The 16585-nt window shown below is 62.7% G+C and overlaps 1 protein-coding gene across 1 annotated transcript in view; it reads left to right on the top strand.

Moving 5' to 3' along the window:
• NIBAN2 (niban apoptosis regulator 2) overlaps window positions 1-16585 on the top strand; it is a 37127-nt gene that overhangs the window by 15015 nt on the left and 5527 nt on the right. Inside the window, exons 2-8 of the mRNA XM_062011513.1 lie at window positions 4414-4544; window positions 8556-8684; window positions 8808-8913; window positions 10089-10256; window positions 14386-14501; window positions 14582-14686; window positions 16112-16274. Coding sequence (XP_061867497.1) covers window positions 4414-4544; window positions 8556-8684; window positions 8808-8913; window positions 10089-10256; window positions 14386-14501; window positions 14582-14686; window positions 16112-16274 — 918 coding nt within the window. The remainder of the gene's footprint in view (window positions 1-4413; window positions 4545-8555; window positions 8685-8807; window positions 8914-10088; window positions 10257-14385; window positions 14502-14581; window positions 14687-16111; window positions 16275-16585) is intronic.

Below are 16585 nucleotides of genomic sequence, written 5' to 3'. Positions count from 1 at the left end.
CCCCAGCCCCAGGGAACCCCCCGCTGCGTGGCCGGGAGCCGCGGGAGAGGGGCGGCTGCCAGGAGACAGGGCCAGAGCGGGGCCCAGAGCCTTGTGTGCTGGGCTGAGCAGCCCTCGCTGCCTCTGCTGCCAGAAAAAGGTTCTCAAATGGAAAGAGACTTCCAGGTCTGGCCCGGCGAGACACGGCGCTGCGGTGCTGGCACTGCTGGCGGCTCCTCGGGGCGGGTTCAGCTGTCCCAGGCACTGTCTCAGGCAGCCTGTTCCCCCAGAGCTGCCTGTCCCATGGGTTCAGCTGCCCCCAGAGCTGCCTGTCCCATGGGTTCAGCTGCCTATCCCCCAGAGCTGCCTGTCCCATGGGTTCAGCTGCCCCCAGAGCTGCCTGTCCCATGGGTTCAGCTGCCCCTAGAGCTGCCTATCCCATGGGTTCAGCTGCCCCCAGAGCTGCCTGTCCCATGGGTTCAGCTGCCCCCAGAGCTGCCTGTCCCATGGGTTCAGCTGCCTATCCCCCAGAGCTGCCTGTCCCATGGGTTCAGCTGCCCCTAGAGCTGCCTATCCCATGGGTTCAGCTGCCCCTAGAGCTGCCTGTCCCATGGGTTCAGCTGCCTATCCCCCAGAGCTGCCTGTCCCATGGGTTCAGCTGCCTGTCCCCCAGAGCTGCCTATCCCATGGGTTCAGCTGCCTATCCCCCAGAGCTGCCTATCCCATGGGTTCAGCTGCCCCCAGAGCTGCCTATCCCATGGGTTCAGCTGCCCCCAGAGCTGCCTGTCCCATGGGTTCAGCTGCCTATCCCCTAGAGCTGCCTATCCCATGGGTTCAGCTGCCCCTAGAGCTGCCTGTCCCATGGGTTCAGCTGCCCCTAGAGCTGCCTATCCCATGGGTTCAGCTGCCTATCCCCCAGAGCTGCCTATCCCATGGGTTCAGCTGCCCCTAGAGCTGCCTATCCCATGGGTTCAGCTGCCTGTCCCCCAGAGCTGCCTATCCCATGGGTTCAGCTGCCTGTCCCCCAGAGCTGCCTATCCCATGGGTTCAGCTGCCTGTCCCCCAGAGCTGCCTGTCCCATGGGTTCAGCTGCCTGTCCCCCAGAGCTGCCTATCCCATGGGTTCAGCTGCCTGTCCCCCAGAGCTGCCTGTCCCATGGGTTCAGCTGCCTGTCCCCCAGAGCTGCCTATCCCATGGGTTCAGCTGCCTGTCCCCCAGAGCTGCCTGTCCCATGGGTTCAGCTGCCCCTAGAGCTGCCTGTCCCATGGGTTCAGCTGCCTATCCCCCAGAGCTGCCTATCCCATGGGTTCAGCTGCCTGTCCCCCAGAGCTGCCTATCCCATGGGTTCAGCTGCCTGTCCCCCAGAGCTGCCTATCCCATGGGTTCAGCTGCCTGTCCCCCAGAGCTGCCTATCCCATGGGTTCAGCTGCCCCTAGAGCTGCCTGTCCCATGGGTTCAGCTGCCCCTAGAGCTGCCTATCCCATGGGTTCAGCTGCCCCCAGAGCTGCCTATCCCATGGGTTCAGCTGCCTGTCCCCCAGAGCTGCCTGTCCCATGGGTTCAGCTGCCCCTAGAGCTGCCTGTCCCATGGGTTCAGCTGCCTATCCCCCAGAGCTGCCTATCCCATGGGTTCAGCTGCCTGTCCCCCAGAGCTGCCTATCCCATGGGTTCAGCTGCCTGTCCCCCAGAGCTGCCTATCCCATGGGTTCAGCTGCCCCTAGAGCTGCCTGTCCCATGGGTTCAGCTGCCCCTAGAGCTGCCTATCCCATGGGTTCAGCTGCCCCCAGAGCTGCCTATCCCATGGGTTCAGCTGCCCCTAGAGCTGCCTATCCCATGGGTTCAGCTGCCCCTAGAGCTGCCTGTCCCATGGGTTCAGCTGCCCCCAGAGCTGCCTATCCCATGGGTTCAGCTGCCCCTAGAGCTGCCTATCCCATGGGTTCAGCTGCCCCCAGAGCTGCCTGTCCCATGGGTTCAGCTGCCTATCCCCTAGAGCTGCCTATCCCATGGGTTCAGCTGCCCCTAGAGCTGCCTGTCCCGTGGGTTCAGCTGCCCCTAGAGCTGCCTATCCCATGGGTTCAGCCGCCCCTAGAGCTGCCTATCCCATGGGTTCAGCTGCCTATCCCCCAGAGCTGCCTGTCCCATGGGTTCAGCTGCCCCTAGAGCTGCCTATCCCATGGGTTCAGCTGCCTATCCCCCAGAGCTGCCTATCCCATGGGTTCAGCTGCCCCCAGAGCTGCCTATCCCATGGGTTCAGCTGCCCCTAGAGCTGCCTATCCCATGGGTTCAGCTGCCTGTCCCCCAGAGCTGCCTATCCCATGGGTTCAGCTGCCTGTCCCCCAGAGCTGCCTGTCCCATGGGTTCAGCTGCCTGTCCCCCAGAGCTGCCTATCCCATGGGTTCAGCTGCCTGTCCCCCAGAGCTGCCTATCCCATGGGTTCAGCTGCCCCTAGAGCTGCCTGTCCCATGGGTTCAGCTGCCCCTAGAGCTGCCTATCCCATGGGTTCAGCTGCCCCCAGAGCTGCCTATCCCATGGGTTCAGCTGCCCCCAGAGCTGCCTGTCCCATGGGTTCAGCTGCCCCCAGAGCTGCCTATCCCATGGGTTCAGCTGCCCCTAGAGCTGCCTATCCCATGGGTTCAGCTGCCCCCAGAGCTGCCTGTCCCATGGGTTCAGCTGCCTATCCCCTAGAGCTGCCTATCCCATGGGTTCAGCTGCCCCTAGAGCTGCCTGTCCCGTGGGTTCAGCTGCCCCTAGAGCTGCCTATCCCATGGGTTCAGCTGCCCCTAGAGCTGCCTATCCCATGGGTTCAGCTGCCTATCCCCCAGAGCTGCCTGTCCCATGGGTTCAGCTGCCCCTAGAGCTGCCTGTCCCATGGGTTCAGCTGCCCCCAGAGCTGCCTATCCCATGGGTTCAGCTGCCCCTAGAGCTGCCTATCCCATGGGTTCAGCTGCCTATCCCCCAGAGCTGCCTATCCCATGGGTTCAGCTGCCTATCCCCCAGAGCTGCCTGTCCCATGGGTTCAGCTGCCCCCAGAGCTGCCTATCCCATGGGTTCAGCTGCCCCCAGAGCTGCCTGTCCCATGGGTTCAGCTGCCTATCCCCCAGAGCTGCCTATCCCATGGGTTCAGCTGCCCCCAGAGCTGCCTAACCCATGGGTTCAGCTGCCCCAGGCACTGTCCTCGTGGTTCTGTTCCCCCAGAGCTGCCCATCCCATGGGGATTTGCTGTCCTGAGCTGCTCCTCTGTGCTGGCTTGGCTGTGAGCGTGGCTCCGGGGTGGCTGCAGCTGGGGGTTTTGGCTCTGGCCGAGCTGTGCCGGGGCTGGCACGAGGGTCTGTTTTGTCTGGGTTTGTGCCCCCAGCATCGGTCTGGCTCCTGCACTGGGGGGTGTAGCCAGCGTCGTTCCTCCCAGCGCCAGCGCTCTGGCAGAGCCTGAGCCCTCAGAAATAGTTGGAGACAACTCAAATTCTTTCCTTTTCACAGGCTCTGGGGCAAAGTTGAGAGTGAAATTCAAAGTAGAGGCCCCGTGTGCCAAGGGCTGCTCGGGGGAAGTCGTCTCCATGGACCTGTGATGTGTTGTGATGGGGCTGCTGGTGCAGGAGCCCCGCTGTTGGGGCTGGGGCTGGGGAGGGCAGAGGACAAGGTGCTGCATGGGGCAGGGGATGCTCCATGGGGCATGGAGGGAATCTGTGGGGCAGGGGTCTGGCAAAAGCTGGGGGATAGCCCTGCTCTCCTGCTGATGCCCCAGGAGAAATAAGGAGTGCTGTGGACACCACCCTGGGCTGGGTTTGTCGTGTCCCCCTGTGCTGTGCCTGGAGGGATGGGGGGCTGCTGTAGAAGGGGGCTTTGGGGCTGCCAGTGGGCTGTGAGGGGGCAGCTGGCAGCTCCAGCTCTCCCAGCACCTCGGGCTCACCCTGGTCTGGAGGTGAGGATGCTGATGGGGGCCCCTGCCTCGCAGTGGGAGGGTGACAGGACTGGGGGCTGTCCTTTCCCCTTTGGTGGTATGCATGGCCCCAGGCATCACTGGCTGCAAGCCTGGAGCTGTGCAGCCCCTCCAGAGAGTGGCCCTTCCTGAGGGGACAGAGGGGTGGGAGTGACAGTTGGGGCTGGGGTTTGCCCCCCGACCTCAGCCCCCGAGGTGGCTGGAGGGGAGCAGGAAGCTGCACAAGGAGCCGTCGGCGTCGCAGGAATCGGTTTAATGTCAGGAATTTCCTGCTGAGGAGAAGAATCCGTGGCATTGATGTGAAAGGCCAAACAGAAAGCTCATCTGAGCCCAGAGTATCCCGTGGGCTGGCCGGGGAGGGCGCGGGGCAGCGGCCCCACACCGAAGGGTGATGGGAGCTGTGGGGGTGTGGGGGGAAGCTGTCTGAGGGGGGTCTGTGGTGGGAAGCCCCCCTGGATGCAGCCCCTGCCTGAGCTGGCCTCTGCTCTCCCCCTGCAGAGAGGACGGGGAAGGTGCTGGGGGAGTTCTGCCGCTGTTACCGGGAGCAGTACGGCGTCGCCCTCTTCAACAGCGTCCGCTACGAGATCGAGGGCAACGGGGGCCCTCAGGCGCAGCTGCTGCACCGCAAGGTAAGAGCCCAGCTCCCGGGGCAGCTCCGTCCCCCTGCCCAGCCAGCAGAGCCCCAGGTGCCCCCCAGAGCCTGGCCACGGCCCCTCGGTCCGTTCCGTGCTGCTGGGGAAGATGCGGCCCCTGTGCCCATCCCCGTGGCGTCACGCGCTGTCCAGGCAGCACGTGGCGGGTTTCTGGGGCAATTTCCCTCCCCAACCCATGCAACCAGCAGACCCAGCAAGCAGGGGCAAGGCTGGCTTTTGGCTGTGGTCTCCATGGGTCTGGTAGGAGCTCCTGGGACCCCTCTGTGCCCAGGGAAGCTTCGTGCCAGGCTGTTGGCCTCCTGCTCCTGGATGAGCTCGAGTGATGCTCCAGCCCAGGCACACACCTGGAGAGGAGTTGGAAACTCCCGTCCCTTCCAGCCCTTGAGATTCTGTGATTCTGTGATCCCTGATCCAGTGGGGGAAGAGGAGATGGCACTGGGCCTCATCTCCAGCAGCCTCATGTCTCCTGCCTGGCAAAAGGACTCCACACATCCCCTCTGTGAGGCTGGTTGTCTGTGGCTCCAGCACTCAGGGATGGATCCTGCTCTCCTGTCCCATCTCCAAAGGCAGATACACGTCAGCTGAGGCTTCTCACCAGCAGAGAGGGTTTGGGGTTCTTCCCTGGCTGGGTTGGTGGAGCTACTGTCCTCTGGGTGCTCCTTGGAAGCAGGAGGAGACATGATTGCACAGGGGGATGGGCTTTGCTTTTGTCTGGGGCTTAAAGAGGTGTTTTTGTAGGAAATCTAGAAGTTGCGCCCGTGAGATCAGACTCAAGCCCTGGGTGCTGGTTAGTGGTTGTCTCCTTGGCCCACCCATGAAAGTGACACGTTGCCCAGGCACCTGGATGTGCCCCATCTCCAAAAGCTGCCTGGGTACTGGTGTGTTTAGCAAAACAAAGGTGTGGAGGTTCCTGGGCTGGAGCTGGGTGTGTGATGTCCTCAGCAAGGCGTGTGTTGGGTTCCTTGCAATCTGGCAGGTGCTTTCAGCCCTGCCCCGGGCTGTGCCTCCATCCCGAGGTTGGTTGCTTCATTAAAGAGCTCCAGCAAACAGCCCAGGAATGTCTGAGGGTTGGCAGCAAGGTGGAGAGGTCAGGGATACCGTGCAGGGCTCGTGAAACACCAGAGTATAAATAGGACATGCCTCCTGCACCATGTCCTGTCTGCTGCCCATCCTCTGCCCACTGACCCATGTGCCAGGCCTCCAAACACCACGGGGACCTGTGTGTGTGTGGGGTGGCTCTACCAGGAGCTGGGGAGAGCATCTCCTCCAGCTGGGCTTTGTGCTCCCCATATATGCCCCAAAAGTTGTGGGTGTCAAGAAGATGTGGGGTAGCAGCCACCCTGTCCTTGGGCAGGTCCAGCTGGGATGTGGCATTTGGGGGTTTTAAGTGTTATTTATCTATTTGCTCTTGTTTTGCCATCTCTGTGGGAGTGGGGTGCTCAGAGGCAGGTCCCACAGTGACACCAAGGGCTGCTGGCCCTCAGGGGCAGAGGGGACCAGCTGGGCTGGGGTCTGAACATGGCTCAGTCACCTGAAATGCCAGCAAGAGGCAACAGCAATGACAATAAGGAATTCCTGGTTTTGGTCTCTCCAGCTGTCCCCAGCCAGCACCCCTGAAAAGCCATCAACTCCTTGTCCAAGCTCCAAAGCTGCTGTATCCAGACCCTGCTGCCCAACCCCACCGTGGGGATGAGTGTGTTAGTGACATCCCCCCTCAGCCTTCTCTTCTCCAGGCTGAACAGCCCCAGGTCCCACAGCCTTTCCTCACAAGGAAGATGCTCCAGTCCCCTCAGCATCTTGCTGGCCCTGCACTGGCCTCTCTCCAGCAGTTCCCTGTCCCTCTGGAGCTGGGGAGCCCAGCACTGGCCCCAGGACTCCAGATGAGGCCTCAGCAGGGCAGAGCAGAGGGGCAGCACAACCTCCCTGGCCCTGCTGCCCACACTCTCTTGCTGCCCCCAGGCTGCCATTGGCTTCTTGCCCACGAGGGCACGTTGCTGCTCATGGGCAGTTTATTATCAGGCAGCACTGCCAGGTCTCTCTCCTGGAGCTGCTCTCCAGCAGGTCACCCCCAGCCTGTGCTGGGGCAGGGGGTTGTTCCTCCCCAGCTGCAGGACTCTGCCCTTGCCCCTGATGCAGCATCACAGCCCCTCTGGCCACGCTCCCTCTGCTCCCTGCCCAGCCCCACAGCTTGGCTCACACCTGCCTGTCCCACATGCTTGTTGAGGTTGGATTGGGTGCTGCTGCCTCGATGCCTGCCCTGGCTGAGGAGGCTCCCTGGATGCTGGTGGCCACGGGCAGCTGTTCCCTGGCCAAGGTCTGAGCTCTGCCTGGGTTTGGGTTCCTTGGCAGCTGGTCTGTACAGCTCTGGCTGCCTCAGACAGTGGTTTCACAGCAGTCCCTCCTTGGACGAGCCACTCTGTGAGATGCTGATGGGGACTCATGGAGCTGGCACCACTCTTCTGTCTCCCTCCCTGCTGCTGGTGGCCTTGGAGTTGGGGCTGTTTTCCCTCCTGCTGTCCCCCAGCCCTGCAGCACTTGCTTTGTGCTTTCCTCGCCCCCTTCCAAGGGCTGAGGGCAGCGAGGTGCTGTCTGCTGGGCCAAGCTGTTCTCAGACGTCCCTGCCACCCGAGGGCTGTGGGGTCAGGGCTTGGGGAGGGCCCTGGGGCTCCTGTGAGCAAGGAGATGGACAGAGCAGGGAGAGGAGAGGGAAAGGTGCTGCAGAAGGGTGCTGGTTTCAGGGCTGTGGGAGCCGAGGCCTGGCCACGGCGGTGGCAGGGAGCGAGGCCGTGGCAGGAGAGGCGGCCGCCGCACTCCTGCCCTACGACAGCTCTCGGCTCTTGTTCACGTGCCTGGGATCATAAACATTCCTGGGACAAATTCTTGGCTGGGCTGTGTTTGGGATGGCAGAAACACAGCCGGCCTGAGGGCCAAAAGGTGCTGGAGAGCTAAGGAGGGGCTGCTCAGCCCAGGGATCCTGGGCCTGTGCCTCCATGCAGCCCAGAGGCTTTAAGGATCATCTGGTGCTGGGCTGGACGAGCTGGCTTCTGGCTTTTCGTCTTCCACATCCCATCTGGATCCCATGCTGGAGCAGGCCTTGGTTCCTGTCAGAGAATCCCAGACTCCCAGCATGGTGGGGCTGGAAGGGCCCTGCAGAGCTGCCCCAGCCCCAGCCCCTGCTAAAGCAGCTCCCCCTGGCTCAGGGGGCACAGGAACGTGTCCAGGTGGGGTTGGAAACCTCCTGAGAAGGAGCCTCCACACCCTCCCTGGGCAGCCTGGGCCAGGGCTCCCTCACCTCAGCACCAAAGGACTTGCTCCTGGTGTTTAAGGGAACTGTTTGTGTTCCAGCCTGTGCCCATCACCCCTTGTCCTGGCACTGGACACTACAGAAAACAGTGTCACCCCATCCTCCTGACACTCACTCTTTAGGTACTTGTGTTAATGAATTCCCCATTTTAGCCTCTGTTTTCTAGGCTAACAAGCTGTCGTCTGCAGCTTGCCACTGGCCCACACCCTGGCAGGACCCTCTGGTCAATGGCCAAGCAGCACCGTGTGCTCCTGCCTGCCCCAGGCCAGGGAAATCAGTCACTGAGCTGGGGAAGAGCTGCTGGAGGGCTCTGCTCTGCCCTGCTGCTCAGCCAAGTGGCCTCGTGTCGCTCATGGGCCGGTGCCTCTGCCAGGAGGGAGATGGTGGGGCTGGAGGTACGACCATCCCCACAGTACCATGCACGACTTCACTACTGTGTCAGCAGCCCCTCTCAGGCTTTCTAGGGCTGTGCACGGGGTCAAAGCTGTCACCCAGATGCACCTATTCAGGCACTCACATTTGCAGTTCTGTAAGAGATCATCCAGGGCTCTGCTCAGAGACCCCAGTGCAGAGAATCCCACCAAAGCACCACAAACGGGACGTTGCTGGGCTCCCCAAGCCCGGCTGCAGCCGTGGGACAGGGGGTGCCCAGACACCACCTACCTCATGCCCCCTCCCTGCAGGTCCCGCTGGAGGATCATGTCATCTTCTCAGGGAACCTCTTCCAGTACATCGAGGAGAACAAGAAGTGGAGGAACCGCTTCTGCGTGGTGCCCCACAACTACGGCCTGGTCCTCTACGAGAACAAGCTGGTGAGGAGCAGCAGCCTCTGGCACATCCCCAGCGGGCACAGCTCCAAAGGGCTTCATCACCCTGTTGCTGGGGGGATGGAGGGCTCTGCTCCCTGTCCTCCATGACCATCTTTTTGTGCTCAGGCCTATGAGCGGGACCTGCAGCCCCGGGTGCTGGTCAACAGTGCTGGCTACAAGGTCCTCACCTCCGTGGACCAGTACCTGGAGCTGGTGAGCAGCAGCCTGCCTGGTGAGTGGTGCTCGTGGCTGTGGGCTGAGGAGGGGTGCTCGGGGCCCTGTGCACCCCTGGTGCTGCTGGACATCCCATGGGAACCTTTGGAAGGGGTGGTTTTGGCAGGTAGCATCCCTGGGGACCTTTGGAAGGGGTGATTTTGGTGTGTAGCATCCCTGGGGACCTTTGGAAGGGGTGGTTTTGGTGTGTAGCATCCCTGGGGACCTTTGGAAGGGGTGGTTTTGGCAGGTAGCATCCCTGGGGACCTTTGGAAGGGGTGGTTTTGGTGTGTAGCATCCCTGGGGACCTTTGGAAGGGGTGGTTTTGGCGTGTAGCATCTCTGGGGACCTTTGGAAGGGGTGGTTTTGGTGTGTAGCATCCCTGGGGACCTTTGGAAGGGGTGGTTTTGGCAGGTAGCATCTCTGGGGACCTTTGGAAGGGGTGGTTTTGGTGTGTAGCATCCCCGGGGACCTTTGGAAGGGGTGGTTTTGGCAGGTAGCATCCCTGGGGACCTTTGGAAGGGGTGGTTTTGGTGTGTAGCATCCCTGGGGACCTTTGGAAGGGGTGGTTTTGGCGTGTAGCATCCTTGGGGACCTTTGGAAGGGGTGGTTTTGGCGTGTAGCATCCCTGGGGACCTTTGGAAGGGGTGGTTTTGGCAGGTAGCATCCCTGGGGACCTTTGGAAGGGGTGGTTTTGGCAGGTAGCATCCCTGGGGACCTTTGGAAGGGGTGATTTTTAGGGTGTGGGTGTCCATAGAGAACTTTGGGAAGGGGTAGTTTCAGAGTGTGGAGCTGTAGGGAAGGAGGACAGCCCCCTTTCCCTCTGGGGTCGGGGGTGCAACGTGAGTTCTCTGGTACTTGGGTCCTGCTGCAGCCCCAGGGCAGGGTGGAAAATGCATCTGCAGGTCTGTGAGAGCTGCCCCGAGCTGCTGCCACCTCCCTCTCCTGGGAGTGCTGGGAGAAGGCAGCAGCTCCTGCTCCTCCATCTAGACCCTTGGGAGGGCTGATCACCACCCCAGTCACCTTCCTCCTGCCCCACGTCCAAGGCGAAGGCGCCCAGAAGGATCTGAGAGCTTATGTGCCCCTGCTGCCCTTTAGTCCTGGGCACTGGGGGAGACACACAGCCCCAGCCCCGCGGCATCCCCAGCCCTGTCCTGCCCCGTCCGCCTCTCTAAGCATCCCCCCCCTCCGCAGGCGTGACGCCCAAATCGGGGCACTCCCCCATCCTCAAGTGCCCCACGGACTTCCCCCTCATCCTCTGGCACCCCTACGCCCGCCACTATTACTTCTGCGTGATGACGGGCAAGGAGCAGGAGCGGTGGAAGGCGGTTCTCCAGGCCTGCGTCCGGCACTGCAACGACGGTGAGCGAGGCGAGGGGCGGCGGGGCAGGGGCTGCGCTGGGGTCAGCAGGAGGGTCGGTCGTGGGCCAGGGTGGGCAGGGGCGGGCTGTGGCGGCAGGGCGAGGGGCGGCGGGGCTGGGGCTGCGCTGGGGTCAGCAGGAGGGTCGCTCACAGGCCAGGGTGGGCAGGGGCGGGCTGTGGCGGCAGGGCGAGGGGCAGCGGGGCAGGGGCTGCGCTGGGGTCAGCAGGAGGGTCGGTCGTGGGCCAGGGTGGGCAGGGGCGGGCTGTGGCGGCAGGGCGAGGGGCGGCGGGGCAGGGGCTGCGCTGGGGTCAGCAGGAGGGTCGCTCACAGGCCAGGGTGGGCAGGGGCGGGCTGTGGCGGCAGGGCGAGGGGCAGCGGGGCTGGCGCTGCGCTGGGGTCAGCAGGAGGGTCGCTCACAGGCCAGGGTGGGCAGGGGCGGGCTGTGGCGGCAGGGCGAGGGGCAGCGGGGCTGGGGCTGCGCTGGGGTCAGCAGGAGGGTCGCTCACAGGCCAGGGTGGGCAGGGGCGGGCTGTGGCGGCAGGGCGAGGGGCAGCGGGGCTGGCGCTGCGCTGGGGTCAGCAGGAGGGTCGCTCACAGGCCAGGGTGGGCAGGGGCGGGCTGTGGCGGCAGGGCGAGGGGCAGTGGGGCAGGGGCGGGCGCGGGGCCTGTTTGCCACCCTCATGTACAAAACCTTTGGCGATGAAAGCCGTCGGAGGGGCCGGGAGGGGCCGCAGCTGCCGCCCACGGCGCGGCCCCGCCGCAGGAGAACACGCTTTTCCTGCCGGGCTGCGGCCCAGCCTGCCAGCGCGCTCCTGCCGAGGAGGTGCCGGCGCTGCAACCTGCTCCCAGTGGTGTCTTGCAGCGGGCAAACAGCAAGGCTGCGTATTTTTCAAGTGGTTCTTGAACCCCTGGGGGCTCCAGGTAGCCACAATTGCTCTGGAGCTGCTGTCTGGGCAGCGGAGGGGCAGGGCTGGAGCTGCAGCCTGGGTTTCAGTGGTGGGGTTCCACCCTTGCTTCTGGAGGCTTTGACTTTTCCCCTCCTTTGGTTGGGAACCTCTAGAGAGGCCAGTGCAGGGCCAGCAAGATGCTGAGGGGACTGGAGCATCCTCCTGGTGAGGAAAGGCTGTGCGACCTGGGGCTGTTCAGCCTGGAGAAGACTGAGGGGGGAGCTCAGTAATAGTTACAAACATCTCAATGGTTGGTGTCAGGAGGCTGGGGCAGCACTTGTTTCTGTTGTCTCCAGTGACAGGACAAGGGGTGATGGGATGAAGCTGGAACACAAACAGTTCCCTTAAACACCAGGAGCAAGTCCTTTGGTGCTGAGCTGAGGGAGCCCTGGCCCAGGCTGCCCAGGGAGGATGTGGAGGCTCCTGCTCAGGAGGTTTCCAACCCCACCTGGACACGTTCCTGTGCCCCCTGAGCCAGGGGAACCTGCTTTACAGGGGCTGGGGCTGGAGCAGCTCTGCAGGGCCCTGCACACCCCACCAGTCTGGGATTCTATGAGCTGCCTTGGTGAACTGGGGGTGCCCGAGCTCGTTGGGATGAGCGTGTCCCCGTAGCCCACTCCGACCTGGGCTCCTTCAGAGGGAGCTGAGGGCAGGGACCCTTCCAGCAGCTTTGCCCCCCAGGATGCTGCCACAGCACCATTGTTCTGTGCAGCTCAGCACCACAGACTGTCTGTGCTGACTGGATGAACCCCCAACGCTGGGCCACTCTGAGCAAAACCAGCTGCTGATTAGAGTGGAATCTCACCCACCAGCAACAAGCCAATTTGTTGCTCTTTAGTCCCAGCCCCTGGCTGCCAGGTGCTGCTGTGCGAGAGGGGAGATGTGAGCTCCTCGGCCTTCTCCAGCCAGGGTCATGCCATTCACTCCTCTCCTCCTCCTCAGCATGTGACAAAGGTGTACAGGGATGGGCAGCAGCCCCAGGCAGGCTTGGTGCTGGGGGTTCTGCCTTGCCTGGAGCCCTCTGTGAGCTGGTTCTTCCCTCCTGAGCTCCATTTCTGCCCCTCGCTGCTCCTGCGAGGCCCAAGATACTGTTTCACATTCCATCAAAGCTCCTTTGTTGTTGTCAACCCTTGGTTTTCTCTTGTCTCCTAAATTAGAGGCTCCCCTGCAGCCTCTGGTTGTGATTAGTGTGGGAATTTTCACCACCCTTTTCAAACCCTGTTTTGGTAACACCAGCTCTTCAGGAAGGACCAGGGATGTGCAGCATCGTTGCCCATGCAGGCACTGTGCAGCCTGATGTCCCCAGAGCCTGAATGGCCTTGGCTTCTCTGAGGATGGCCCTTGCCCTGTGTGGTGGGCACAGGGGGCTGCAGCAGTGCCCACTCTGCTGGCTTTCGCCCCTTTTTTTGTGGGCAAGCTTTGTGTTTTGGGCAAAAAGTGGTTTCAAGCTCCCATTTCTTCTCCAGCACCATTCTCCTGGTGAATCCTGTGCCATGAGTGGGGTGGTCTGAAGAAGTGAGGATGTAGCATCAGTGTCAGGTGCTGCCATCCCACGGGGCACCATCACCCTGGAGCCTGTCCCAGCGAGGGGTGCAGGATTGGGTGGTCGCTTCCCATCCCCAGCAGGGTGAGCTCAGATCAGGGCTTAATTAGCCACATACTAATGAAGCAAATCATTGAACTTGCCCTGTGAAGTGGCACAGTGGCTTCCCTGGAACGGCCCTGGAAGTGCCCAAGGGCAGGTTGGATGGGGCTTGGCGCAAGCTGGGCTGGTGGAAGGTGTCCCACCCAGGTTGGAACTGGATGAGCTTTGGTCCCTTCCAGCCCAGTTCTGTGCTGCTTGCAGCCAGGCCTGTCTGCTTGGCCCTCAGCCAGGGAGCAGTGACCCTGCTGGGGCAGCCCCAGGTCCCTTCTTGGGGGGCAGATCCTGCCTGCCCCCTGTGTGGCTGGGAGGACGAGGTTTGGCTGCAGTGGCTCTGGCAGGAGGCTGTCCCACCTGGGAGGTGATGCTGAGCTGCACAGATGGACAGGCTGGAAGCTGAAAGCTCAGCCCTGCTCCCACTGAGCACTGAGGAAGGATCTGACTTGACTTTCTCAGCATTTTCTCCCCCTGTGTGTTAAGCTGCCCCTCAGGAAAAGCTGCTTAGGCTTGGAGTTAAATGTAATCATCTTAGGAAAGTCTGTGTGCATTGGCAAGGATCTGCTCACTGCCTGGGGCTGGGAAGGGACAACCCAGCCCTGGCTGTGTCCCCCAGCACACTGGCTGTGGGCAGCTGGGGGCTGTGCCAGGGCCCTGTGCTGCCGTCCCGGGGAGCCTCTGAGCCTCTGGCTCTGCTGGGGGTCCCCTTGCCATGGCACCATGCTGGACTCCATCCCATCCTGCTTCCCTCCTGCCAGGGATGTGCCAGGGATGAGCCAGTGGGCTCCCAGGCCGTCCTGCCTGTCCCCTGCCTACGTCTCCTCCTCATGGGACGTGGCTGTGGGGTTCCAGCCCCCTGCCCCTGCTCCTGCTGGGTGCTATGGGAGGATGGGGGTGATGGCCAAGCCCCCCAGTGCTGGTGGCCCCACGAGCCGTGCTGCAGCCCCACAGGGCTGGCTCAGGGAGGGCCCTGGCTCAGTCCTGATGCCTCTCAGCTGCTTCCCTGTTCCTCTGGAGCTGCTGCCCTCCCTGCAGCACCCCCTCTTCCTCCAGCCCCCCAGCTGCCCCGTCCTGTGGTGCTGGTGGACTCACTGAGCCCCTTGCAGTGTCAGGGGTCACTGTGTCCCCCCAGAGTGCTGAGTCCCAAGTTCCCCTGCTCCCTGAGAGCCTGCTGAGCCCCCATCCTCCTGAGCTCCTGCTGTTAGGGCTCCCCAAGTCCCTGTGCACCAGGTCATGGAGCCGCTTACCCCACTGAGCTCCTGCTCCTGGGTGACCCCTGCCCTTGGTCTGTCTCTTGGAAGGATCTGTCTGTGGACAGTGGGAGTCCTCACAGCCACTGGTGTGACTGGGGACCCTCACTGGTGTGACTGGGAGCCCACAGCCAGACACTGGCTTGGGATGGGATCCCGCAATCCCAGGGACAGCCCTGGGCTCCTTGTGTGGGTCCCCTTGTGAAGGTGGGCTGGGGGTGCTGCAAGGAGCTGGGCTGCCCCACACTCCCCGTGCCAGGATGCTCACTCATCCCTGCCCTTCCCTCCCCAGGGATCTCTGAGGACTCCAGGGTGGAGGCTCCAGCGTTCACGGACGCCGTGCGCATGTACCGCCAGGCCAAGGAGCAGTACGGCACCTGGGACATGCTCTGCGGCAACCAGACCCAGGTGGGGTCCTGCGCCCCTCCCAGGGCCGGGCTGGGGGGCTCTGGGCTCAGCAGGGTCCCCAGAGCATCCTGCTTTCTCAGGTCCTGAGCAACCTGGTGATGGAGGAGCTGCTGCCCGAGCTGAGGAACACCATCGGCCCGCGGCTCAAGGGCAAAGCTCAGGAGCGCCAGCGGACCTGGATCCAGGTGTGGGGCTGGGGCTGTGGGGTGAGGGGAGGGCGTCTGCCTCAGCTCCAGGCTCCCACTGCCTCCCTCCCCGCTGGCCTCAGGGCCTGCTGCCCTTCCTGCCTCTTTCCTGCATGGCCAGAGCTGGGCACAGAGCTGGGGAAGGGGCTGGAGCACAAGGGGCTGGGGAGGGGCTGAGGGAATGGGGGTGTTGAGCCTGGAGAAGAGGAGCCTGAGGGGACACAGCAGCACTCTCTGACACTCTCTCACAGGAGGCTGGGGGTCAGTCTCTCTTGCAAGTGATGAGTGACAAGAGGAAACGGCCTCAAGTTTCCCCAGGGGAGGTTGAGGCTGGAGCTGAGGCAGAACTGTTTCCCTGAGAGGGGTGTCAGCCCTGTGCCAGGCTGCCCAGGGAGCTGGGGCAGTGCCCAGCCCTGGAGGGATCCCAAAGCCGTGGAGCTGAGGTGCTGAGGCCGTGGGTCAGTGCTGGGCTGGGCAGGGTGAGGGCAGGGCTGGGGCTGCAGCAGCTTCCAGGGCTTTTCCAGCCAAAACAATTGTGTGATTCTGTGGTTCAGAGCCAGCACAGCCCCTGCTTCACCCGCTCTCCCCCAACCCTGCTTGTCCTCCACTGTGGCTTTTTAAAGCTCCTTGTTGTGTCCCTGGCACAGCTCTGCCTGTCCCTGCCTGTGCTGCCTCCTCCCTGGGGCTGGGGAAGCAAACAGGAGGAAGCCCAGCCCCACTGAAGCCCATCCTGCCTATTTTTAGCCAGCCATTTATAGAGCAGCGCAGGCTAAATCCAGCCCAAGCCCTTGCGAAAGACTGAGGGCTCTTCAAAACTGCCTCTTCAAACCCTAAAAGCTGATAGATAATTACCACCAGGCTCCTGAGTGCCACTGGAGCAGCCAAAAAAGGCACAAAGGCTGCTTTTTCTGTAGCTGCAGAGTGGGGAAGCCCAAGGGAAGGGGGTGGGGGGGCAGCTCTGACTCCTCCCAGCCCCAAAATCGCAGCATTTGGCTGCAAAGTGAGCGGGAAGCCTCAGCCAGCAGCTCCATCCTGCTCATGGGGTTGGGTCCTGAGACCCCAGGCAGGCTGAGCAGGGCAGGGCAGGGCAGAGTGTTCACAGGAGCTCCTCTGCCCGGACCACCAGCAGCCCTGGACCAGCGGCACCCCCAGAGCTGCCTGGGGTGGATTGGCTGATGCAGTCACTGCTCAGCTCTGTGCCCCTCAGGCATCGCTTCAAAACAGCTTCTGCACCATGGGAGCTTCATCTCACCCAGCTGGGAGGTCCCTGGGGGCACAATCCACCGCCAGGCTGCAAGGAGGGGTCTGGTCAGGGCACGGGGGAAGGCTTGGTAGGTCCTGGGGGCAACTGGTGCTGGAGATGATGGCTGAGGGGGCAGCAGGAGGCGTGGGGGGCAGCTGAGCACCCCATCTCTGTCTCTGCAGATCTCAGACACTGTCTATAGGATGGTCTATGAGCAGACCAAGGCCCAGTACGATGCAGTGATGGCCCAGTGTGAGCAGGAACGGCCCCAGCTGGAGAGCACCATCCGCACAGACATGGACCAGATCATCACGTCCAAGGAGCACTTGGCCAGCAAGATCCGAGGTGGGGCCCTGCAGGGAGGGGGCAGGGCCTGGGGGAGGGGGTATCTGGGATGGCTCCTGCTCTGGCACCACCACAGTTCCACCGAGCTGTGGATGCTGCTGGGGTGCTGTGTGGCTCCTGCCAGCACGCTCTGGAACCCCTGGGGAGATGCCGCAGTGGCCACAGTGGCCAGGGCACGTCCTTGTTGGTGTTGTCCCAGGAAGGGGGGACATGGTGGGCAGTGGCTGCCCCTCCAGTCAAGGCAATGGGGCAGAAGCAGGTTCAATACAGAATCCCAGAATCCCAAGGGCTGGAAGGGACCTGCAAAGCTC

Source organism: Colius striatus, chromosome 19 (assembly GCF_028858725.1).
Source record: "Colius striatus isolate bColStr4 chromosome 19, bColStr4.1.hap1, whole genome shotgun sequence".
Classification (NCBI taxonomy): domain Eukaryota; kingdom Metazoa; phylum Chordata; class Aves; order Coliiformes; family Coliidae; genus Colius; species Colius striatus.
The sequence above is the reverse complement of the archived record's forward strand: the minus strand, read 5'-3'. Positions and strand labels throughout refer to the sequence as shown.